Genomic DNA, 25953 nt, shown 5'->3' with positions numbered 1-25953 from the left:
TACTTTTTTGACGACTATGGCTGGAGGCATAATATTTTCAGGTTGTCTATCCGTGTATCCGTCCCATTCTTGTGAACATTATTATCAAGAATTCCTTGACAGATTTCTTTGAATTAGGCACAAACGTCAGCTTTGACTCAACGATGCTCAGATTAGATTTTGGTGGTCATAGGTCAAAGGCTAAGGTCGCTGTGACCTCGTCTGTCCTATTCTTGGGAGCATGATATCTCAAGAAAATCTGGAAGATTTTTTTTTTTTTTTTTTTTTAATTTGGCACAAACGTTCACTTGTACTAAATGATGAACTGATTGGAATTTGATGGTCAAGAGTCAGAGGTCAAGGTCTCTGTAACCCAGTCTATTGCATTGTCTTGAATGCGATATCTCATGAAAGCCTTGAGGGAATTTCCCCATTTTTGGCACAAACATCCACTTGGACTCAAGAATGAACTGATTAGAATTTGGTGGTCAAGGTCAAAGGTCAAGGTCGCTGTGACCTCGTCTGTCTCATTCTTGCAAGCACAATATCTCAAGAACACCCGGAGGGATTTTTTTTGTAATTTGGTATAAATGTTCACTTAATGATGAACTGACTGGAATTTGGTGATCAAAGGTCTCTGTGCCCCAGTCTATTGCATTCTCTTGAATGTGATATCTCATGAAGGCCCTCAGGGAATTTCCCCATATTTGGCACAAACATCCACTTGAACTCAAGAATAAACTGATTCGATTTTGGTAGTCAAGATCAAAGGTCAAGGTAACTGTGACCTCATGAAAGATGTTTTGGCCATAACTTAAGAATTCATGCGTTAATTAAGACAAACTTAACACAAATGTCAAAGAGGATAAAACAATGAAGTGATGACATTTTATATCCCAAATGTTAAAGGTCAACTTCACTGTGTCATCACAATGTTCTGCATAAAACACTTTTCTGGCCATTATTTAATGTTATATCTCTGGAACTGAAGGGAGACATTTGGACTTATACTAAATTGGTGACAGATTTTAGATGTCCACCTTGAAACTGTGCTGATTGTATAGATCTTCTGTGCTGTCGGGTTGAAGACGTGTGTGAAGCATCCATGTTTTTACAGATATGGATGTAAACTGTAACCGCAACTTGACTGGTTCGCAGAGGAATACAACTGCAAGGCGATTGTTGTTGGGTTGGATTGCAGTCTACTGTATGGACGCAACATTAGAAGCATCTGTAAATATAAATTCTACAACAGAACCACAAAGTTCAGCCTCACAATTAACAACAGAACTGAGTCAAACAGAGGCAGCTGAAAAAAAAGTCTCAACATTTTAAATGATATAAAGTGAGTCATTTTTAGTGATCGTCCATGTTTGAGATGTTAAGATGTTCATGCAGCTTGTCCTGATAACACAGATAATGTTCAGTTGGCTTCTGACTGTGGAGAACATGCTGACTCCTTTGCCCTTTACGCATGATTGAATCAAAGCAGCATATAGGGGCTGTGACCAATTGATTAAACCTATTGATTTTCCTTAATGAACTGATTAATGGGGTTGACAGATGGATTTTGAGGTAATAAAAAAGGGAATTTATTTCATAAGAATTCTTATTTTAATTTAGATATGTAGGCTACATGTTTTATGGTTACACAAATGGCTCTTATTTTGTAGTTCAGTTTCTTGACGTATAATTTGTGTTCAAAAATATATTAATGGAAAAAAAACATGGAATTTCTAACTTTTATACAATACCTTGGAAAATATTGATATTCAATACCATTTTCAGTACCACAGGGAAAAACTGACAATGAGGGCATACAACCAATGGCCTTTTTTATAATTAAAGGATAAATATAACAATGTGTGTAGGCTTTGGCGTAGGGTCTGCTTAGAGCTGACGCACAAGTATATGTCTTGCTTAAGCCTGTGATGTGCTCACATCCTAGAAACGCCCCTGGAGGGGGACCAGCCAGTTCACTAAAAAACAGCAGGCTACATATGTGATCCAGTGTTGTCTCAATCACACCAACTCCCCTACTAACATAAATCCAGTCTGTATGGAGCTTAAAGCCCAGTTTCCATCGAGCAGTACGCTTCAGTTCAGTACGCTTTTTTTTCCATTTCCACTGTGAAAAGTTGTGGATGGTACCAATGGAACCGTTCTCTACCATCCCCATTTTTGGTCCCCCCTCTGGTACTAAAAGGTGGAGCTGTGAACACTGCAGTCTGATTGGTCAGTAGAGGACGGTCACTCTGCTCAGGGCTGAGTTGTGGCTGGTTTTGAGGCTCATGTAACCACTGTTCATACTGTGGAGAGTTTTATTAGTAAACTGTAACTATAAAATAAAGGATGTTTTGCTGCCTCTCACAGCAGCTGGAGTCTGAGAAAAAATAACTTAATTCACTGGGCCGACTGCCGGCGACTTTTAAGGTGGAACTTTAAGTTGTAATGTTACTCAATGTATTAGGTGACGACATGAATCCGTCAACACACCTTAAATTTAACTGTGACAACTTTGACCATTACTTTAGTTTTTATATGACTTACATTTTTAGCAATGAGTGGAGAGTTTAATGAGCGCTTACATATATATATATATAATTTATATTCTAATCCTCGCTTGGAGATAAAAAAAGCACTGTGGAGCCATTCCTGTGGGCTATGGCAACACTAAACCCACAAGCTTGCCTGAGAAGGACTAAATGCACAAACCCACTATTTTTAAATATCCCATGGAGAGAGACTCTCACTGCAGCCTGTTTTATTTTGTCCTGAAAATGTTGGCATGCAGCCTCGTTCTGTGGACGATAAACAAGGTGCAGACTTCCATCTGCCTCACTGGTGATGAGGAAATACAGTGAGTGCTGGATGGAGCAGTGAGTGACAACAACCACCCACATTTAAGAGTACTGGAAACACTAGGGTCTAGGTACCATGTCTGAAGGGTTACTCTTGGTTCCAAAGGTACCATAACGAAAGCATTCATCATTCATCATCATGAAAAAAAAATGCTGTGATTACTTGATTTTTTATATCTTTCAGTATCCACAATGTCACCACTAACCTGTCAACAGCTGTTTTGCACTAATAAGCTGTTAATCAATGTGCAGTGAGGAGTGACAACAGGACCCGGTCTCCCCTACTGTGTGTTGGTCCTCCCAGCCAGTGTTTGCAGACCTCCTCCCTGCGCTCGCGCTGCTCTAAACAGGTATGACCGATGACGTCAGCAAGGTGACACCCACCTCTCTTCCCCTGCCCCTCCGGTGTGGTGCAACGCAGCTCCAGCTCAGCTCAGTGCGAGAAACTTTACCTACATGTCTTCTCTGTGACTTCGACTTTTGTATCACGAGCCGACAATGAAGATTTCCTCCTCGCGTGTTGGACTTTAAACTTTGATCAGCGCGTGAATCCCGGAGGACTCAAACGTAAGACTTTAAAAATACTTCATATGAAAGCTGTTGGTGTGTTTGTGAAGCAGATTGAGCTGAAGTGAGGGCGGTGAGAGGCTCACACGCTGACGTTACTTTCACGTTGAATCGCTGCGCTTCAGTGGCTTAAAATAGAATCAGAGACACGATAGTCCAACTGTTTCCCACTGGATGATGAAGACTTTCCCTTTGGAAACGTGTCGCATGCTGTTTGGTTCCCGGAAAAAGAAAAGAAACTTTATTTAAATGGTCAAAGGTCGTGGATGTCGGCAATATACCACACTATCCACATGCAGAGAGCATATTGTCATGTTGAAGTCATGCGTCAAAGTGCTGTAATGTGGTCAGAGTGATTGAAGCGCGTCTCATATTGGACTTGTGAGCAGGGGAGAGGTTCACGGAGAGACTGACTGTGGAAGAAAAACTTTCATTCATCACAGTCTGACTGAATTCACTGTCAGCGTGGCTCAAGGTCGACGTGTCCCGCCCTGTGGGGAGCTTCTGTAAACAGCCAGCAGCTGTGAGCTGCCATAAACCGGCCAAAACATCCATGCACAGAAGAGATAAAACAAAATCAAAGTCACAGCAACAGGGAGACAATAAATATGTCAAACTGGGGAGATTAGATGGCTTGTTAAACTTTCTCTGACCTGTTTTAGTGTGGAAATAAGGGGGAAATGAAGCCTTTTCTAACATTTTAAAAATAAAACTCACTGCCAGCTTCTGGGCTATAAGCCATGTTGGTTTAGATTAAGAAACTACTTTCTATAGCTCACTCACTATACTGAATATGTGGGAATAAAGTAGAGAACAAACTGGTGGTTCTTGTATTTAACAGAATAAATTAAAGGTCCAGTTTGTAGGATTTATGGTGGTATATTGGCAGAAATGCAAAAATGCTACAGAAAGTGTGTTTTCTTTAGTGTTTAATCACTTACATAAGAGTTGTTGTGTTTTCGTTCCTTTAGAATGAGCCGTTTTTACCTACACGACATGCAGCTGTACGTCTTTGCAGAGCCAAACAATGCCGCAGCCATAAACTCCATCACCACCTGTCTTTTGGCGATAGATGAATGAATGAGCAATAATTTCTTAAAGTTAAAAGAAGACAGAACTGAAATCCTGCTTGTCAGCCCTAAAACAAAAAGAGAAACGCTGCCTAATAATCTGAAGGAATTTAACTCCCTGGATTGAACAGGAGGTGACAAGTCTTGGTGTGATCCTTGATTCAGATCTAAGCTTCAAGTCCCTTAACAAGATGCAGAAAGCATCATTTTTCCACCTCAGAAACTTCGCTGAGGTACGACCGTTTCCAAATGAAAAAGATACCAAATAATTGATTCATGCCTTTATTTCAAGCCGACTCGACTGCTGTAACGCACTTTTTACTGGCCTCCCAAAAAACACCACTGAGAGACTTCGGCTCATTCAGAACTCTACAGCTCAGCTACGAACCAGAACCGAGAGGAGAGAGCTCATCAGGCCAGTCTGAGCTGCTCTACACTGGCTTCCTGTAATGTTTAGAATTTAAGCTCCTCCTCCTTATATACAAAGCTCTACATGGGCTGGCACTGAGCTACATTGCTAACTCCCTTGTTAACTATTTGCCTCCAAGAACACTGCGATCGTCTGCTGCTGTTTTTTTGGAGGTTCCCAACAACCAGGGGGGTGCAGCCTTTGTCCATTACACCCCAAAGCTATGGAACACACTACATATAGATATCAGGGAAGCTAGCTCGCTAATTTTTTTTTAAAAGAAAGCTAAAAATGCATCTGTTCACTTTAGCCTTTAACTAGCTTTGAAATCCTGATACAGGTCTGAATCTCTTTATATTTACGTGTCACGCTGCTGCAACTCTTTTAAAATCTTACTTGATTTTATGATTGATAGTTTTACAACTGTGATTTTATGAATGAGTTCTCTTTTATGTTCATTCTGTCTGTTTTCATGTGGAGCACTCAGTGCCTATACTGCCCTTATTGTAAAGCACTTTGTGCTGCACTTCTTGTATGAAAGGTGCTATATGAATAAAGTTTATTATTATTATTATTACATAGAGAGCAGGTCTTCATTTATGGAGATCCCCATACTTACTGCCATGTTCTGCAGTAGCCCAGGACGGACAAACCATACACTGGCTCTACATAGATGGGAGTTAGCGGCCCCTATGCGACAGGAGTGTTGGAAAAACATAAATCTTTAATGTGAAACTGCTTTATTCAGTGTTTTAACTTGTTTGAATCATCAGGTCTGTTTGTTTTGGAGAGGAAGAGACCTCTGTAGAAAATTTGACTCCCGGTAAAAACCTCCTGAACGTTTGGGTCTTAAGTTATCAGAGAAAAAGGTGAGCACACATTAGCAGGTGCTTGGCTAGCAGTCTGTCTCCAACATGCTGAACAACGTCAGAGAAACACTGATTTCTTGTATGAAACTGCATTATTCCATGTTTTTACCAGTTTTAATCGCCTGGTCCAACCTTAACCCACTAACCCTAACCCTATCAGTGAGCTAATGTTAAATGCAGCTCATGGAGAGAACTATGATCTGTTTGGAGACCAGTAACAAGGAAGATGAACGCACACATTTAGATTAAAAATATCAGTTAACATCACATAATGTGCTTTTTTTATTTTGTGGAAGGATTTTTCATTCACAGGTAAAACAGCACAGATATGATGGGTAATAAAGGGACTTGCCATGCCAGCCCCTTTAACTCCAATAGAAGTGGCACCAAAATCTGGCACCAGTGCAAAATTCTGGTGCTGTCATCCCACATGGTTTCCTTTTTTAAAATTAGGAAAAGACAAAACTTAAGATACTATGATATCCAAAATCTAAGACGATACCTAGTGTCATATCACGATATCTATATGGTATCAATATCGTGACCAACCTGCACGCCAACAGCTGTGCTATCAATGACTTCCAGGTTGCTGTAAATGCATCCCTGTTTTTCTGCTTGATTCACAGAGAATTTCCAACATTCATCGGACAACGAGGGAGATAGTATCAGCCCTCTGTCCACGATGTCCTCCAAAGGTAAAAATGACTCATGTCGAATATGCGGCGGAGCTCTCCAAGGAAACCAAAGGAAGTGGCTGTTTGGAGGCCAAAATAAGAAGACGGGTCAGTCTTGGACGCCGACAGGGTCCCTGAGAGGAGGAAGTCTGTCTCGGTCCTCGCAGAGCAGCCCCTGGGGTGAGTCTGGAGCATGAGGAAATAAAGATTTTGATCACAGAGTTCAACGTTAACTTTTTTAATTTACTCTTCACAGGCAGCACATTATCTCTGGCTTCCTCGGCGTCTCTCTCCAAGTCCCAGTTATCCCTGAGCTCCCCGTCCAAAGGGATCGATCTGCTCTCGGTGTTGACTCACATACTGGGGCAGTCTGTGCCACGAGGCAGCGGGCAGGGGGAGTTTGTGTGTGGCAAGTGTGTGTGCGTCCTCGAGCGGGTGTTCAAGTTCGACACGGTGATAGCCAGGGTGAGGGTGCTGTCGTCCGAGAGGCTTCAGAAGCTGATGCAGGAGAGGGACAAGATCAGACAGTGGGTGCGGCAAAGCTACCAACACAGACATCCGCAGGAGATCCAGAGCAGGGGCAGCACCAGCGAAGAAGATGGAGAGGCGGAGAAGGAGGGCTACAGGGAGATGCTCAAAGAGAACATGGCACTCTCAGAGTACGAGTGCTGGTCCGAGAAGTGGGACACGTGCCCGTATTTTATAAGAACAGGTAAAAGATGCAGAAAGGGCAAAGGATGCGAAGGCTGTGATTCATTAAGGGTGTCCGACTCGGATTACGAGTCTGTTTGTGGGATTCCTCGCCGCTTGCCTTTCCAGCCCTTCTCCCCGTTAGCGTTGTCACGGGACAAATCCCAGAGCATGCCCCTCCACTGGCAGAGGGTGTCATCCATCAGCTCCAGCCAGTCTTCAAGGGCAGGGTCCACTCTGTCCTTACAAGAATCTTCTCGCACTGCGTCCATTCAGTCTCTGGACTCTCTTGATGACAATGACCCGTTTGACTCACCGGGGTTTCAGTCGGCCAACTTTGTGCTGAAGGAGCTGAGAAGTATTGAAGGGAAGCCGGTGAGTTCGCCATCAGGGAGTAGGATCCCAGTTCTGAGCAGGAAGTACTCAGGAAAAGTTGGAGAGGTGGCGTCGCCCTCAGTGAACAGGGTGCTGCACTTTGGGAACGTGGAGAACGGAGAGGATGAAATGGATGAAGAGGACGGGGATGTCCTATCAGAGCTGAGGGACGAGTTCATGCCTCTTCATCGAGAGGTGAGTGTCATTCCTGTCTGCCTCCCATCAACTAACAAAATGTTCTGTATGTACAACACTGCTCAAAAGTTTGCAATCAGCTGTCACGTTAATGATTTCCTTCTTTCCTTCAATAATTTTTAGAGATAAAACCGATATAATTCAGACACCAAATGTATTATTTATATTTAAAGTAGTCTTGGGTAAAAAGAAGAATGACATTATTAAATTAACATTTAGCTGGTCACAATCTGCAGTCCTCATTGCTAGATACCTCTAAATCCTATGAATCCTACACATTGCTCCTTTAAGTGTGCATTAAGGCCTAAAATATTGTCACTGGGACAGACCATAAAGCTCTGGGTAACCCTGCACTAAAGTGATCAACTTCTCCTCCCTATTTACCACAGGCTGGGACTCATTTGTCAGGCCCTGAAAAATACACGCTTTGGAACACTTGTGTGCCGTGATGGGATCACTGAGCATGCCTTCTGTGCGTCTACATCGACAAGATAGATTTGGGGCGCAAAAAAATGCAACATGTTTCCCGAGCCTTACGGGGAGAATACTGTTGTATTCCTTTTCCCCCAAAACCCTTTGATTTTGAGTTTGTTTTCCAGTCTAGAGAAGCGTAATTGATCCTTGATCAGGAACTTGCAGTCTGCTCAGTGGATAGGTTTGAATAGGTTTAAAGTGTGATCTGTCAGTCTGTAGCAGTGGTTCTCAACCAGGGGTCCCAGAAAAATGGGTAATAGTTTGTTTTCAGTGAGCCCAGTGTGAGTAAAAGTCATAAGAGTGACTATTCTGATCACAGGTTTCACTTCCTCCACAGTTATCTCCTCAGCTGTAGTTGATAAATATAGAACTCTGGTCTTAATCATATCTAACAACCAAAATCTTTTCAGATGGAGGTCCCTGAAGCAAAATCTTATCACATGGAGGTTCGTGACCTAATGTTCAGTTTAGTTTATTAGGATCCCCTTTAGCTACTGCATTACAGCAGCTGTTTATCCTGAGGTCCACAACAACTTTATATTTGTGACAGTTTACAAAACAACTCACAAATAACACTGAACAAAATAACAGGACTCGACTGAAACACTGACACAGAAAACAAGAGCGCTCCTGGTAATACAATAATTATGTTTTCGGCGGCGTTGGTCTGTTTGTCTGCAAAATAACTCGAAAAGTTCTGAATGGATTTTGATGAAATTTTCAGGAAAGGTTGATAATGGGACAAGGAACAAATGATAAAATTTTGGTGGTGATCTGTTGAAGCGAAGTGGATAAAATAATAAAATGGCGGGAAATCCGAGCTGCTTGGCGGAGGTCTGCGCTCTCTGAGTGCTCTAGTTAAGATAAATGTTTTATCATGATTTCATCTGGTAAGTCACCACCAGTTTGGGGCTAAATTTTGCTCTGATTACCTGATGATGCTCCATTATTGTAATTTAAGACCACGTGTTTACATAATACTTTACATTCACATCTGTATGTGTCCATACACACATTACATGTGCATTAAAAGGAATAGTTCCCAGAAAAACTAATATTTTCACCATGCATGAAGTTCAGTACAGTGTATGAATCATATTATATAGGTCATCTTTTCTTGTAGTCTCCTTTGGAAAACACAAAGATATGATTAGCATACTAACAGAAAACCTAATGTGTATCAATGTTGGGTCCTTAATACAAAAACAGTTGAGGATCACTGGTCTGAAGTAACCCTGAGACTAATTTTCTGTTTCTATTGTGAGGTGTGAAGAAAAGCTTTGCTAAAGCAACATGTCGCCTGTTAATTCGGCTTGTTATCGTCATTATTGTGCACTTGACACTGAAACAAGAACCTGCTCCTATTTAAATCTTCACCCATTTTGATGCAAAGCTTCCAGTTTCTTTTACCAATGACTGCTGATTTGTTCTTTTCATATTCAACTGTTGCTCAAAGGCATCTTTGTCCCTTTCAGTTGTCAGTTTATTTGAACTGTTGTACAGCGTTTTGTTCTCCATGTGCAACATATATTTGTAAAGAGGACTTTTTACAACCCAAAAGCATGGCAGACCATTCAGGGATATAGAGTAGTTCCCCCAGACGTCTGACTGGACCCTGTGAAGCTTTCGTGTCAGGAGATTTCTAACTTTTGAACAACAGTTAATGTATGAATGGGAGAACTCTGACCAGATGGCGTGTGTGCTGTAAATATTGACACACTGTGCTGTAATAGTTAATCCAGGAGCAGCCGAGGTCGGTCCAGCAGTCCAACAACATCACACCTAAACATTTCACTTGTGTTTTTACTTAATGATACTACAACTCATGTTTACTATGATTTTTTTTTCAGAGCACAAATGGCAGGTTTCACCATGTTGTCAGGCACCTGCGAGGCCAGCTGGACCAAGCTGTGTCTCGCATCAGGACCCTAGAGGCCGAACTGAAACATGGGAGGAGCAAACCAACTGAAGTCAACGGATCAGAGGATTGGGCCCCTGTAAGCATTCAGTTTTTTCTCTCACACACTTCATTTGAGATGAACGTACTTTATATTGAAAGAGTAGTTTCACCTTTTGGGAAGTGTGTTTTTTGCTCTCTTGCCAGCCAGTTAGCATAGCCTAGCATAAAGACTGGACACAGCAGGAAGCAGCTAGCCTGGTCTAGGCTCTGTCTAAAGTAGGGCGGCAAGATATGAGGAAAACATGCAGCTAGATCTCATAGAAATATGTGAAATGACCACAAACTCTTAACCTCGCATTACATGGTGGTGGCACATAATGTGTTAAATTATGTGGTGGCGGCACAGTTGGGTTTAGGCACCAAAACATCTGGTATAGATTTAGAAAAAGATTATATTTTTGGTTAAAACAACTACATTTGTTATGTACGGGACATTACTATGCAAAGGAAGCAAGTACGTAAAGTTCAAAGAAGTTAACGTTAATTTTTAGTTTCACACTGGACATGAACAGCGGCCTCCTGGGTGAAAGTCCTGTGTATGTTTGACCAATTCACAACCCCTGCCTCCTCCCTACGCGGAATTTCTTGCTCTTTATACTACGTATAGAGTTGTAACATTAACCATCACCCGCTGCATGACATCAAACCAGAGAATTCATGTGTCTACCACGATAGAGAGTCCAAATTGGGTACGTTTACATGCACACAAATATTCCCCTATTATTACAAATATGACAACGTTCTGAGTTTGATTGCGGTCATGTAAACAATATAATCTGTTTGGATATTCCAAATTAGGCCTTTTTCCGAATGTATCATTTTCCGATTAAGACGTGTGGGATATGCCGGTATTATTCGTGTTTTAAAAGCATTATTTGGGCGTGTATACATCACATTGAGAATATACGTCTCAGCTGGGGTTTGCAACACAAGGCTTCTTGCCTGTTTATGGTCAGCTCTGTGTTTTATCATGATACGTTACACACAAAACAACTTGCCAACAGTTTGCAAGGTTGTAGGGTAGAGATGCACGCTCAAAAGAAAAGCCTTCATTTCTGGTTGCCCGAAGAATCTCACCTACTTTCTAACATTATGAAAGACTTGGGTATCGATAGGTTTTTGGATATGCGCAAGTAACGCAACGCCAAACTTTTCAAGAAGGTGGTTGAAGGAATGAAAGAGGAAGGTTGTGTTCACGTAGTCGAACAAGTCCTCCACCGGTAAAGAAAACTTTTCTATATATATTTTTATAAGAACATTTTTATTAAACTTTAACAGGATTACACAATATTCACAACAGGAGTCAAACTTTAAGCATATATATGACGGGTACAAAGCGTGAAATCCAATCACAATCCTCCCCATTCCACTAACCCCTAACAGCAGGAATATCGTCAATAGGACGGCCCTCTATCTCCTGAATAGCAGGAAAAATGACGGATGAGCTAAAAGTCAGGCTCCATATAAAAAGAGAGGGGAGATGCCTATGTAAAAGGCACTTTTAGAATAATCAGGTACTATCAGAGTATACACTGACAGAAAGCAACGAGAAGAAGAAACAAACATTTTGACAGATATGGAAGTATTTCAGAAAGGGAACCCTCACCTTTTGGAGTATTTTATCTGAGTTACAAATTGAGTAGCACATCTTTCAAGATTCAGGCACGACATAATGTCGCTCATCCACTGGGCGTGGGTGCCCGGGCAGCATCTCTCCATCTGCTGCCTGTCTGGCCAGCAAAGAGGCAAAGACAGCGTACGGTATTGGATCAGATTCAGGTGTACATCATCCTCTCTGGTGTTGCCAAAGAGGGCGACCAGAGGGCTGGATTGCAGGTCAAAGTTGAGGATTGAGGATAAGGTTTGGAAAACGTCATTCCAGTATTTTTCAAGTCTCGGACACGTCCAATACACAGGAATAAGAGGAGCCTTGTCCTTGAATATTTGTCACAACCAGGGTTCTCATCTGGGTAAATCACTGTTCTATATTTTGACATGATAAACAACATGTTAGGGCTTGTTAATTGGAGTATGCATGACTACGTGTAAGCTGGAATACTTGTTTTTATCAGCCGTGTCAACATCTTAGTGGGATTATTGTCTGTTTCAGATAAGGGCAGTAACCAGAATATTTCGTGCATGTAAACGTAGTGATGGACTTTGGTGTTGTTTCCATGGATCCGCACATGTTCAAGTATGAACACATTATGTACCGCCACCATGTAATGTGCTGAGCGATCGTGGTTGTTTCACGTATTTCTGAGAGACATGGTTGAAAATACGCAAGATGCAATAAAGTTGATTATTGTGATAACTGTATTACTTGTGATACATAAACATATGAAAGTGTGATGAGTTTTCTGCTGCTGCTAAAATCGAACTTATAATATAAGCTTGAATAGTTTATAAATCTAGAAATACGGGGAAAACAAATGTAAATTCAGTGATAATCAAAAATAAAATAAATACCGGTTGAGATGTCAGTGACGTTTGGATGCAACAGACATTTACCCGCACAGTTGTTGCCTTTCAAGCTTTTTTCTTCTACACGAGAAAAACAGGTTTATTACACAGAGCAACATCACACAGCAGCTCCTGTGTCACATGTCCAAACAGCTCCATACACCACTCTGTGAATGTTGACTGAGCACAAATATAGCGTTACGAAAGGAATGGAGGGAGGGTGTAGTGTGTTTTCTGTTGAAGGGTGTGTCCGTTTTTCCTCATTTACAGGTGCAGATAAAGACACACACACACATACACACAGCCTCTCTCTGGAATCCTCCCCAACCGGTGGAGTTTGCCCCAGGCTCAGTAGTCTCATGATAGAGGATATCATTATAAAGCACCCCAGCTGCTTTGTAGAGTTCACATGACCTGATCTGAGCCCGTCATGTGAACAGACAGGGTTTAACATTAGCAAGAGTTAATGTGAAGTATGTGGGAGTAGCAGCAGGTTTAAACATTAGCGGTGTTCAGTACATGTACGAACAAATCTTTTATCAACGGATTTGTCAGCTCAGCTGTGATTCACCACTTTACCTCCTCATAAAAACGCATTAAAAGAGAACAGAAACAGAAACAATCATAACCTGATAACTGTTGTAAATTACAGCCTGCTGAGCTATTAACTTTATGTATAGTGGTTGTGTAGGCTAGTTTTGACCTGAGCTAAACATGACAGCTGGGCTAACAACAGACTGAACATACTACTAAACTGATGGCTATCTGAAAGATAATGTGTTCACTTACGGTTGCAGGCACTGAAGTGCATTTAAACAGTGTGACTGCTTATCTCAGGGGAAGAAAGTGACAAAGAGACATTCACAGAGCTACCTGTAGAGCCAGCATTCTTCATACTGACAGAGACTCCAGAGGATTTAGACACTGAAAACCAGACATATTTGCTCAGGGTGTTGCCTCTGATTGCAAAGAAGATGATTACAGTGTCATGGAGAAATATGAACTAAAGCCACCAGCTGTCCAACAATGGAGGGAAAGATAGAAAAGTGTTTAAGTGGACACACAGCTTGTCTGTAACATTAGTGGAGGGGAGGAGTTTGACTGCTGCTGTCAACATGTAGTTGAAGCCATGTATACAGATGTGACTGTGATTGTGTTTAAGCGCATGTACAGCAGGGGTGTAAGAAAATATCAATACACTTCAGTATCACAATATTATGTTTTGTGATACAAATTGATTCTCAAAAACACTGCATTGGTTTTAATTAATATTTCATCGTAGAATCATCATCTTTAGATTGCGTGCTTTCAGTCTGAAATTCAATTTTTAAAAGTTTGAGTAAAATAAAGCTAGAAATTGTTTTATTTCACAGGCTTAAACCAGAGAATGTTTTACATTTTTGCATGATAAATGACTTAAAGCTGCTCTAATTAATATTTCTGCATAAAAAATGGATCAAAAGTTGTACAATATGAAAGGTGTTTTTTTCTAGTGATCTGCTGCTACGTTATAAACCGTTAAGGCCTCTCAGATGACCCGGGACACATCTGCTTACCATCACCAGAGTCAAAACAAAACACATTTTTGCTTGTACTGTAGAGTGGCTGACAAGATCAGCACCTATCTAAACTGTTGCTGGTTAATTTTCTGTTGACTGATAACTGATTAATCAACTAATTGGATCAGCTCTAACATTACCATTGTCCAAATATTGAAGTATTGTTTTATCTGTGGTGAAGCTTAGGTATTGTCGTAGCAGGGGAGGAGGAAAGACGGAGCACACTGTTTAATTACTGCCTTTAATTGTGCAAGCAGACTAATGTTTCGTATCGTGGTAGCACCGATTGAGAAACATTTCACATAAAACCCTGTAAAACTGCAACTATTAGCCGATTAATCGATAAATTGACTGAAAGGAAATTAATCTGCAACAATTTTTATGCTAGATTAAGCATTTAAGTATTTTTTAAGCAAAATACCAGATATTTGATGGTTTCAGGTTCTAAAATAGGAAAATATGCTGCTTTTTTGTTTGTTGGTTTGTTGGACAAAACAAGGTATTTAATGATACTGTGAAAGGCTTTTTTCACTGTCACCTGGTGTTTTTCATAATTATTAGTTGCACCTAAACTCAGGCCTTAGGATCTGGAGTATATCTCACTCAGCAGTTCTCCAGAGTGATTCATTAACACAGTTTGACTTTTAAAAGGAAACCATTGTCATTTGTTTCCCTCTTTCCTCCAGTTGCTCCAGGAGGAGGGTGGCAGCGCCCTGCTGCAGAGCCTCGGTCACTCCCTGCACAGCCGGGAGCGTCTGATCCAGGTGGGTGAGGTGATGAGGGGAGACAGGGCTCAGTCATGCACACAGCAGTGGGATCTTCTGCTGCCGCTGCTGGAGCTCTGGCTCAAAGCTCACAGGAATGTTGTTTGTCTTTTGAAGTCACTGTACGGCCTTAAAGTGGCAGTGCCAAAACTGCTTTGTCTGTTCACCACATTGTAGCGGTGACACTGAAGTATGTTTTCTTAGGCTTTGATCATGACTGCTTTTATTTTTAGCTGCGTGGTAGGTTGACGATTTACAGCAGGGCTTTTATTGGACTGTTGATAGCTGTGATGCGTGATAGCTAAAGGGCTAAAGCAAACAGGACTGTCCTGTCACAAAGACAACCAACGACTTTCTTATCTGATGCAAAGGGTGCTTGAATGAAGAACACCTTATAAAAGATTATCAATAAGTGACTATAACAAAGTCCCTGTTGCACTTTTACTTATGGTTTTATATCCTGTTACACTGATAACTTGTTTTATTTGTGAAAAATCTGTCTTAGTAGTTGAGAAGATCAAACCGCACCCATATTTATGGGTGTCTCAAAGATTTCAGTCCTGGTTTATTTGGTGACACCTGTAGTTACTCGCGGTAACAGCAAGTGCAGTTTAATACTAGACTACAGGTCCCACTGTACTAAAGGCAGCAAAACAAATTATTGTTGATTTAATAAATAAGTCAGGCAATAATTATCCTTTATCCATAATTTAAGCTGCACACAGCACGAGTCTGCAGACAGCAGGGTACGGTGAAGGGAGATGGTTACCTCACTAGGTTGGAAGTATGCAGTCTGCAGCTCACTGTGGCTGCTCCTCACTGTTTCATTGCTCTCTGCAATATTTCAAACAGATCCTCTGTCACAAAATGGCAAAAATGCCCATTGTCTTGTTTTGTAGAAACATTTTTGATAGATGATAGCGGTTAAGTGCTAATCTCAGTGTAAACACATTGCATTTTCAGTGACTACTTCATGTTAAAAGTCTAAAAAAGGCGAACATCTTTCTTACTATGTAATGACGAAAACTCTGTGTGTGTGTGTGTGTGTGTGTGTGTGTGTGTGTGTGTGTGTGTGTGTGTGTGTTCCACGTTTTTCTCCTCACTGACTTGGTCAATCCATGTGAAATTTGGCACAGTGGTAGAGGGTCATGGGAGGATGCGAATGAAGCAATATTACATCAATTGGCCAAAGGGGGGCGCTATAGCAACCGATTGAAATTGCAAACTTTGAATGGGCATATCTCATGCCCNATCACAGAATAAAGATAAAGACAAGTAGAACATTAAAATAGATTACATAATCAAAAGTATTAAAAAAAACAAAAAAAACTAAATTAAAATACCCACACCAATCTTAACTTATTCCTGCTCGCAAGTATGTATTCCTCTGTGCTATACAGCTCCATTGTTGTCCAAAAACTGTTCAAAACCCATCAGTGAGTCACATTGTGCACAGGCTGACATGTTCCTTACATGGGCATTTTGATTTAATTCCACATACACTGTCCAGGAGCTCCTAGAGCACCAAACCTGCAGCTAAAAATGTCCCCAACAAATACGCTATTTCTTCCTTTTAGAGAATCATTTGCTAAAAACAAAACAAAGCAAAACAAAAACAGTGCTGTTTTGGGAAGTTATGTAGCTTTTTTCAAATAACAAAGCTATAATGTTTTTTAAACTTCGTTTTAACGATTTACATCTTTGGTAGGAGCCAATGGGCTTGAAGCTACAGTAAGAGTCATAGACAGCGTGGGAAAGAGGCAATTAAGAGACAGTCTAAAGACTCAGTTATGCTCAGAATTATGTTTATCATAGGGATACAGACAAATCCCTCTGTTCATACTCTGCGTTCATGTCATAAGCTTATGGCTACTGACAAAATTGACCAGTACTACTGGAAAACACAGCAGCAATGTAACCAATAGGGGGACGGCAGTAGCTCAGTCCATAGGGACTTGGGCACCGAACCCCCCAACCGCTCTGAGCGCCTGTCATGGGCAGCCCACTCTGACATCTCTCCATGTATAGGTCCTGTTTGTGCATGTGTGTGTTCGGACCTGTGTGTAATTGACAAACAGAGTGAAAAAAAAATTGAATTTCCCCTCGGGGATTAATAAAGTATATAAAATTAAAAAAATTAAAATTAAAAATTAAAAAATTTTTAAACACTCATGCACCTAGCTGGGTGTTGTGTGAGTCTGGTGGTTTGTACAGATTTTGAGTTTCAGGGTGAGTAGATAAATAATGAATGTGGTTGCTTGTTTGATGGAGTTTTAGATTTGTGACAGCACTGCCTGATGTTTGCGGTGGTTCTCATTTACATACATATCAGCTTGGCTCTTGCCTCTACAGTACCACAGTAACACTTGAGTTATTATGTTACTGTGTACTGATTCATGCTTGGCTTTATACACTTTGCATTTTACAAAAAGCCACACTTAGATAAGCCTCAAAGGTCCAGAGTGTAGGACTTAGGAGGATATACTGGCAGAAATAGAATATGATATGATAGCGGGTTTTCTCCGTGTACTCCAGCTTCCTCCCACAGTCCAAAGACATGCAGGTTAATTGGTGACCCTAAATTGTCCGTAGGTGTGAATGTGAGTGTGAATAGTTGTCTGTCTCTATGTGTCAGCACTGTGATAGTCTGGTGACCTGTCCAGGGTGTACCCTGCCTCTCACCCAATGTCAGCTGGGATAGGCTCCAGCCCTTCCACAACCTCTTACAGGATAGGCAGTTACAGAAAATGAATGAATGAATGAATAATAACTATGTTTTCTCTCGTGTATAATCATCTGAAAATAAGAATCATTATGTTTTTGTTACCTTAGAATGAGCCATTTATAGCTACATAGGGAGTAGTTCCTCATCTAAGGTGATCACCATGTTGCACCGCCATGTTTCTACAGTGGCCCAGAACAGACAAACCAAACACTGGCTCTAGACACAGCCATTCGCATTAGTCAGAAGCCCCTCCATAATGAAAGCGTCAGAAAAACACTGAATTTTTGAGGAGAAACTGCTTCATTCAGTATTTTTACCAGTTTGAATCAACGGGTCGAATCTCTACGGATAGTTCAGCTCACTCTTGAACAAAGAATACGTAAGGAAATTTAACCAGGAGAGGTTTCAGCTGGTTGCAATCTGCAACCCTCACCGCTAGATGCCACTAAATCCCCCTAAATCTTACACACTGTTACTTTAAATCTTTAAACTCCCACATAACAGTGCAATTAGTTGAGCATGTTTGCTATTTTGCACTAAGCCGACAGATGTTTCCTCTCTTCCAGGAGTGTATGGGTCTGATCAGGAGGCTGTGTGTGGAGGAGGGAGCAGGGACTGAGCTGGCCGACAAGCTGACTGAGAAACTGATGGAGAATCTGAAGGAAACGCTCTCTGTCAACAAGGTCAGAGCTGATGCTGTCCTTTCCCATACATGCTTCATGCTGGGTCTGCTATGATGACACATATTACCCACTCACTAAAGCTCAGTTATCAGCATGAGCAGACGGGCTTTTGCTGATAGTCACCAGACTAGATGCTGCTGTCCCTGAAGGCTTTTGTATTAGCAGTGCAGGTCTTGTGATGGGTGTTTGCTTTTTTACCTCAGGCCCGCAGGAGGTTTTACCAGTCTGGCAGTAGCATGGCAGCAATTTCCTCCAGCTCTGTGGAGAGATTCTGTCTGGAATTACACACTGTGTTTTGACTTTTGACTCCATTGTGTCTGTCATTAAATCACACAAAAATCATGCAGATGTTTTGACATAAGCTGACTATTGTTTTAGACTGGCTGGAAAAATTGGGAATAGAAACATCACTTTAAATACATCCATATATGTTCTTCTGCTCATCCAGGCCTGAGTTGTGTTGGTTTCATTATCTATATTGTTAGAAATTACTCTTATATGCTGCTGGGAAGTCTGAAAACAACAATAAATTCAATGCTGTATCATCGCTACTGGTTTTCATATTTTGGCTGGTATGTTTGTGGAATAATTATTCTGTGTAGTATTTAAAAGGTCTTTAAAAGTATTAAAGTTAACGTAGTAAACCCTGCAGAAACTCTCACCCCAAAATCAAAATACAGATTTTTCCTCTTACCTATACTTCTATAAATCAATCTAGATTGATATATATATCTGCCGAATAGCGATGTCTGCCTCCTGTTTGTTCATTCTATCCTGATCTAAACAAGGTAGAAATAAAAAAATGCACATGCAGTTATTAAACTGAACACAGGGTGGAGCATTTTTGTGCGAAGGGCATATAGGTACACTTCAGGTGATGAGAATCAGGTGTGGAATGTGGAGGCAAACCGTTTTTGACCGTGTATAACTGAATTGCTGAATGGTATAATGATCACATATGGACAATGCTGTCACCCGTCTGTGTTGTGGTGAGCATGTATATATTGTATTGAGAATAAATGGATTGCCAAATCCAAAGAGATGAAGCACTATGGAAAAGCTGAACCTCTGGAATGTTTGGTATTTTTGCTTTAAGATTTACCCTGCAGATGTATTTAAATCTAAATCAGATGTAACTGAGATGTTTTGTGATCTGTAGGCTGCCCTGCAGACTTTGAGCTCTGAAGTGACAGAGAAGGAGAAGAGCATGGAGAATGAGATCGAGGCGCTGAGGAAGGCTGGAAGAGACCGAGAAAGAGACCTCAACACACTCAACACCGTGCTGCAGTGCAACCAGGATATCATCAACGTACGAACACACACACACACACACACATTAGAAACCAGGGATGGAATTGCATGTGTAGTTCAAAACACACACATACACATTCTCACCACATTCAAGCAGCATGTACAGTTTCACTCTGTCCCATGCACAGTTCACTCTGCATGTACGTGGAAGTTTTCTTTAGGTGAACCTGCATTTTATCTTTGCTCCAGGACCTGCGAGTGGCTCTGGGGGAGAAGGAGCGACTGCTGCAGGAGGTGGAGAAAGAGAGGGAGGTGTGGAGACAGAGAGACCGGGCCCTCACTACTGTCCTGCAGGAGAAGGACGCTCTGATCCAGGAGCTGGAGAGCTGTCAGAAAGATGTGCAGGTGATATACAAGGGTGTAATTTGGAGATAGGGGATATAGCGTGTCTCCCTCACTCTTCAAAGGGATACATAGTGTTCACTTAACATCCTCCATCTTTTAAATAAAGTTACAAAGCTTTTATTCTCTCTGTATTCTTGAGTGAAGGAAACTGTCACTCACAACATGTCATTTTCTTCCACGCTCTCTCCGACTCTGTGATCGGTCAGGGGTTGGCAGAGGATGGAGAGGGAAACAGCGCCACCTTGTGTGAGGAGGTCACCAAACTCACCACAGCCCTGCAGGAGTACCAGGACATGGTGCAGGTGAGATATTAACATGAGGAGAGGATTTAAAAGTTGAATACATTGGAGAGAAATCTGAAAAACAAAAAGCTGCCAGCGGTTTTTCACCTGACACTTTCATATTTGAGAACTAAAGATCTGATGCAAAACTGATTTAATTGGTTTAAAGTAAAGCCGAAATTATCCGTTGGTTAATCAGTTAATCCATTTGCTTTTCTTTGTCATTTATTAAAACTAAACATTTTTTAATCGAACAAATCAAGACCTCTGAAGTTATCATAGTGGGCTCAGAAGTTGGATGGATGTTTTTTTTTTAAATTATTTCATAGATTAAACAATGCATCAAAGAATAAATTAAAGATGAATTGCTAATTGAAATCATAGTATGAAATGGCAACCAAAATATACAGTACAGTCACACTAGAACAGCGTCAGCCGGCTGGAATGAAGCAGGACATAAATTAATTAAAGGAAAAACGAATTATTGTTTTTTGTACAGATTAAAAAAAAATGTATGTGTGTTATATTTTTCTATGCTCCCATTAAGCAGATAATTGAACAACTTCTGTAACACAAGTAACAACACTTTTGTTTGATTTGTAATGTGATCACTGAATTTATAACAGTAAAGTGTCACACTGACTGGCACACACAGACAACACATCATCTCAGCCTTTCCAACTATGCCTTTTTCTTTTTCACTAGAGTCAGCAGGAGAGTCACAGTCAGACGGTGTCCTCTCTGATGGATCACCTCAGAGACACCCGGCGGGAGCTGAGGGAGAAGGAGAGGGAGAAGAAGGAGGCCGATAGAGCGTGGCAGAACAGCAGAGAGGACAGAGACAGAGAGGAGAGGAGACTGAGGGACAGCCTGGAGAAGAGAGACAAACTTATCGAGGTAAAGTACTGCGTGTTGTCTCAATATTCGGTGTGTGCGTGTCGACAAGGAACGAGATGTTTGTCTAACATACTGTAGACCACAGAGCTATATTAACTCAGAGTTAACTTTAAAGCCACATTTTCTTAATTGAAAATATCAAACAGCAGTATTGTAACACTGAAAAATTTAGAAACGTATGTGATATAAAATCCCACCCATCACACTTTCATGTTCACCCCTCCTCTTCCCCAAACTCCCAAAGAAAATAAATTAAAAAACTTAAAATTGAATTAGTAGCTAAATCGTGTGTATACTTACAAATAAATTATAAAATACACATACACGTATGAAATGTATAAAATTATATCTAATATCTTCAGAGCTGCAACAATTAGTCAGTTAATGACGAGTTCATTGACATAACATTAATCTGCAACTATTTTGATAATCAATTAATCGTCTTTTTCCATGCAAAATGAAAATAATTTAAAATGTGAGAATTTTCTGTGTTTCTCTATTTTCTGTCAGTGCAATGTGAATACTGAAAACTGGGTTTTGGACTGTTGGTTGGACAAAACAAGGAAATCATAATTGTGTTTTCTGATGTCAAATTGAGCCAATGATTAACTGATTAACTGAAGGAATAATTGGCAGATAAATTGATTATGAAAATAATCCTCAGTTACAGCCCTAAATATCTCTCCCCACAGACGTATTTCATTTTAAGTTCATGACGACATGCTGCTAAATATGAAATATTTGCCAAATATCGCCTAACACTCTAACAATTATCAAAGTATATATTTGAAGGCCAAACATTTAACAAGAACAAGTCAATGTCAGATGGTTTTGTTATGAAGGCTGAAAATATCTCACAGTACAAATGTTGTTGTGCCGGTTTGGTTTGGTCACCGTAATGATCTTTAAATTAGCTGGATGCTTGTTGAGATGATTCATCGAGTTACTATTGTTGTGCACAGTGTGACACTTCTCTCCTCAACATACCACACACTGACCGGCCCTGTCTGTGTACTCTATTCAAGCTCACTTAAATGCAGCTGTGATTATAATAATGATATAATTGCCACTGAAGGTAATTACTGTCAGAAGACAAACAAGCAAGAAGTACAAATACACCCTGAGCCACTCCAGCACAGTTGAAAGGAAAAAAAATCTTCCTGGTAATTGGAAGCCCTTTTTGTTTTTGGTGGTGTTTATATTTTTACGCCTCCACACTGGCGATAGACACGGCCGGAGGCATTATGTTTTCAGGGTGTCCATCTGTCCGTCATTACCATTCTTGTGAACGCGACATCTCAAGGACACCTCTAGGGAATTTCTTCAAATTTGGCTCAGATGTCCACTTTGAGTCACTGATAAACTGATTAGGTTTTTGTGGTCAAAGGTCAAGGTTGCCATGACCTTGAATATGTTTCATTCTTGTAAAAGCGATATGTCAAGAAGGCATTGAGGGAATTTCCTCATATTTGGCACAAACGTCCACTTGGACTAGAGAATGAACTGATTAGAATTAGGTGGTCAAAGGTCAGCGTGACCTCACAAACATATTTTTGGCTATAACTGAAGAATTCATGCGGTAATTATGACAAAATGTAGCACAACTGTCTAAAAGGATCAAGTGATTAAGTAATGATGTTTGATATCCAAAAGGTCAAAGGTTAACTTCACTGTGACACCATAATGTTATGCAAAAATACTTTCCTGGCCATTATTTAACGCCATACCTCAGGAACAGAGGGGGAAACATTTGGTTGTCTATTCTAACGAGTAAGCTTGCCAATAGGCTTGAATATTGTTCAGTAACACAGAGTTTGGATAATATCATTTTCAGTTGCAAATTCCTTTTGCCAACCTAGTTAGCAAGCTAACTCGCTAATATTCTAGTCTATCAGCAGGTTAACTTATTACCATAGCCTATCTAGTTAGCAAGCTAACTCGCTAATATTTTAGTCTATCAGCAAGCTTACTCATTAGCATAGCCAGCCTAGTTAGCAAGCTAACTCGCTAACCCTGCAGTAGCTTACAAGTGTTAAGTGTTGTTAAGTGTTACTGAGTATTTTGTAATTGCACTAACATGAATTTATAAAATTAGCTCTGAAGAAGCACAAAGGAATTTTGAAAGACGCACAGGAGCAGCACACTGATGATGTCAGAGGGCTGTGATTGGTTGATTGCAGTGTTGATCCTGGAATGGGATGTGGGATATTGATCCAGGGGCATGTCCTACTTGGCAAAATCACATTGTTTTCACAGACATGCATCTAAACTGTAAGTGCAACTTGACTGGTTTGCTGAGGCAAAGAACCGCAAGGCAGTAATAACTGCCTAGGCTGTTTAACAATGCCAAACATCAGTGCCAGGTCTCAACGACAAATCTTCCAGCCACAAGATGTATTTTGATTAAAGTGAGAAAGTAATTCTCAAATAATATCGAGAGTTAAAAAAATGAAGCAACCTCATCTATTTCTACCTGATGATAAAAAAATAAAAAAAATGAGAAAAGTGGGTCAACAAAAATAATAAAAGTTGAGATAAGTTGTGGATATTATTTTCTTTTCTTCCTACTGTCAGCAAATCTTACGAAAAGACAAAAAAACTATTGCAATTAATAGCTCCTGTGAACAATTCTGTGTGAAATGTGTGTGATAATCAGAGCTTCATTATAAATACTTGGTGATAGTGATTGACATCTTTTATTCCTCTTCCATGTAGCAAATCCTGTTGGATGCTGAGGAGCGGGACCATCTGTTCAGCGAGCTGCAGCAGAACCTGCAGAACAAACGAGAGCCTCTGACTGCCATCAAACACACACTGTGATAGAGGACGACTGCTGTATTGGCAATATGCAAACTAACTGCACAGAGATGGAGGATTATTTTTGCACTTTCTGCACCACCTTTTTGCCTCTTCAGCATATTTATGGTGGTGTACATTAAGTCTATTTATTTTTATCATTTGCAGACCTGCTTTGTTGTAGTAATTTTCCACAATTACTACTTAACTCTCTGGAGTGAATCAGTAATTTCAGACTTAAGAGAGTCGGACAGCCTGACTGTTGTCACGATGGAGAGATGTCAGTATACCTTCTTGTAGCTGGATGTTTAATACTTGATTTAAAAATCACCAGATTACTGTATTAAGTTAATTTTTGAATGTAATGGGTCTAATGGTCAGGCAGTGATTAGATGTCATTCCATGCAGTAGGATTGCTGAGACAAACATTTCTGGATGGTGTGATTGTTCGTGGATCTGAGTAACATTTATTATGTCCTTTAAGACAGGGCCAGGTACGATATGTGAAATCTGAATTTAACTTTCTCTGTTCTGTGAAGCTCTTTGCCTTCATTGTGTTCGTCTTTCGACTTTATCGGTACAGAAATGACAGTTTTTTGTTTACAGTGCTATGATAGTGCTCATGGAGGGGAACACTTAGGACCAAAATAATATTTTTAACCCTTTTTTTCTGCTTTTATGCATCTTTTTTTTTCAGTGTTTACATGTCTTATATTGTTGTTCTGGGACTTATAACTGGAGACATTTTCTTTCTTTTAGCTCAAGAGAATTAAACACTCTGATCCAAATAACTCAACAGACGCTGTTATTTCATGAACTATCATGTATGCTTGGTGATGCCGCTGGTTCTGGGAGTTTTTCCCCAATCTCTATGCCCATTACAAAATGTTATTAAAAAAATCTATTGAATGTTAGTTACCATAGAAACAAGATTTGCCAGGATAGTGTAAAAATAATTTAGGTCTGTGCGTGCAATGTCAATGAAAGAGATACATACCAGCAAAGAAGAGACTGAAAATGACCACAAAAGGATGGGAATGAACTGCAAAGAGACACAAAAAAGCTACAAAAAAGGGAGAAATACAACCAGAAAGACACAAAATGACCTCAAAGACCAAAAATTAACTCAAAGTGACACAAAATGGGTACAAAGAAACACAACACGACCAAAAAAGACAAACAAAAATTAACTCAAACTGACAAGACTATCTTAATGAGACACAAAACTACCAAAGAAGACAAAGAAAATGCTCAAACTGACACAAAATTACCATAAAGAGATGCAAAACCACAAAAAGATGCATAATGACTTCAAAGAGATGTATAACAACAACCAAAAAAAGAGGCAATACCAGGACAAAGTCTGTGTTTCTTCCTGTGTAGGTCTTTTGCATATCTGTGTTCAGGTGTGTCTCATAACCTGTCCATGGGTTTATGTGGTTATAATAATAATAATAATAATAATAATAATAATAATAACATTATTTTTTTTTAAATTTTTATTTAAATTATTATACATTATTTATATAAAGCGCTTTTTCAACAAAAAAAAAAGGATTTAAAACAATGCAGAATTGAGGAAAATAAAATCAGGCAATTATAAGAAATACAAAGTAAAGGACCTCCACTAATAAATATTATGTTGGCAAATAACCGCAGTAAAGATTGCACTCAGGCAAACTAAATCAAACAATTAGAATAGGCTATACTTTTTGAACTGACTGTATTCAATAAAACGCTTCGTCTTTTAATAAATTAACAATTAATGACGACATAGTTTCTGAATTTATTGTGAAAATAACACTGAGTCGACCGTTAATCTTCCACCTGCCCAGAGCCCTTGAATAGATTATATTCTACGGCACTGTACCTGCCGTTACAGTAACAGATTCGAAGCTCTGTGATTGGATGTTTCTTACCAAAATGCACCCTGGGAGTCGTAGTTTACTCCTCCAGTGAAATAGTGATGGGATTTTGCGTTCACTTGTGAGATCCGGTTCTTTGGC

The 25953-nt window shown here is 40.2% G+C and overlaps 1 protein-coding gene across 1 annotated transcript; it reads left to right on the top strand.

The window, feature by feature from the left end:
• The first annotated feature begins 3239 nt into the window (after positions 1 to 3239).
• si:ch73-95l15.5 (uncharacterized) lies at positions 3240 to 25253 on the top strand. The gene is made up of 11 exons (XM_050046901.1): positions 3240 to 3407; positions 6382 to 6609; positions 6686 to 7689; positions 10014 to 10160; positions 14832 to 14909; positions 18201 to 18317; positions 19477 to 19626; positions 19818 to 19973; positions 20180 to 20275; positions 20960 to 21151; positions 23867 to 25253. Exons 2-11 carry the CDS (start codon positions 6438 to 6440, stop codon positions 23969 to 23971), a joined length of 2217 nt encoding a protein of 738 aa, XP_049902858.1. The 5' UTR covers positions 3240 to 3407; positions 6382 to 6437; the 3' UTR covers positions 23972 to 25253.
• The last annotated feature ends 700 nt before the right edge of the window (positions 25254 to 25953 follow it).

Source organism: Epinephelus moara, chromosome 6 (assembly GCF_006386435.1).
Source record: "Epinephelus moara isolate mb chromosome 6, YSFRI_EMoa_1.0, whole genome shotgun sequence".
Taxonomy (NCBI): domain Eukaryota; kingdom Metazoa; phylum Chordata; class Actinopteri; order Perciformes; family Serranidae; genus Epinephelus; species Epinephelus moara.
Note: the sequence above shows the minus strand (reverse complement) of the source record. Positions and strands in the feature narration are given on the sequence as shown.

What these genes read in the sequence shown, in the direction of transcription:
- si:ch73-95l15.5 (XM_050046901.1), top strand. Translation starts at nt 6,438, where the DNA reads ATGTCCTCCAAAGGTAAAAATGACTCATGTCGAATATGCGGCGGAGCT. An exon ending in AGTACCAGGACATGGTGCAG is followed by an intron (nt 20,276 to 20,959) that starts GTGAGATATTAA and finishes CTTTTTCACTAG; the next exon opens with AGTCAGCAGGAGAGTCACAG. An exon ending in AGAGAGACAAACTTATCGAG is followed by an intron (nt 21,152 to 23,866) that starts GTAAAGTACTGC and finishes TCTTCCATGTAG; the next exon opens with CAAATCCTGTTGGATGCTGA.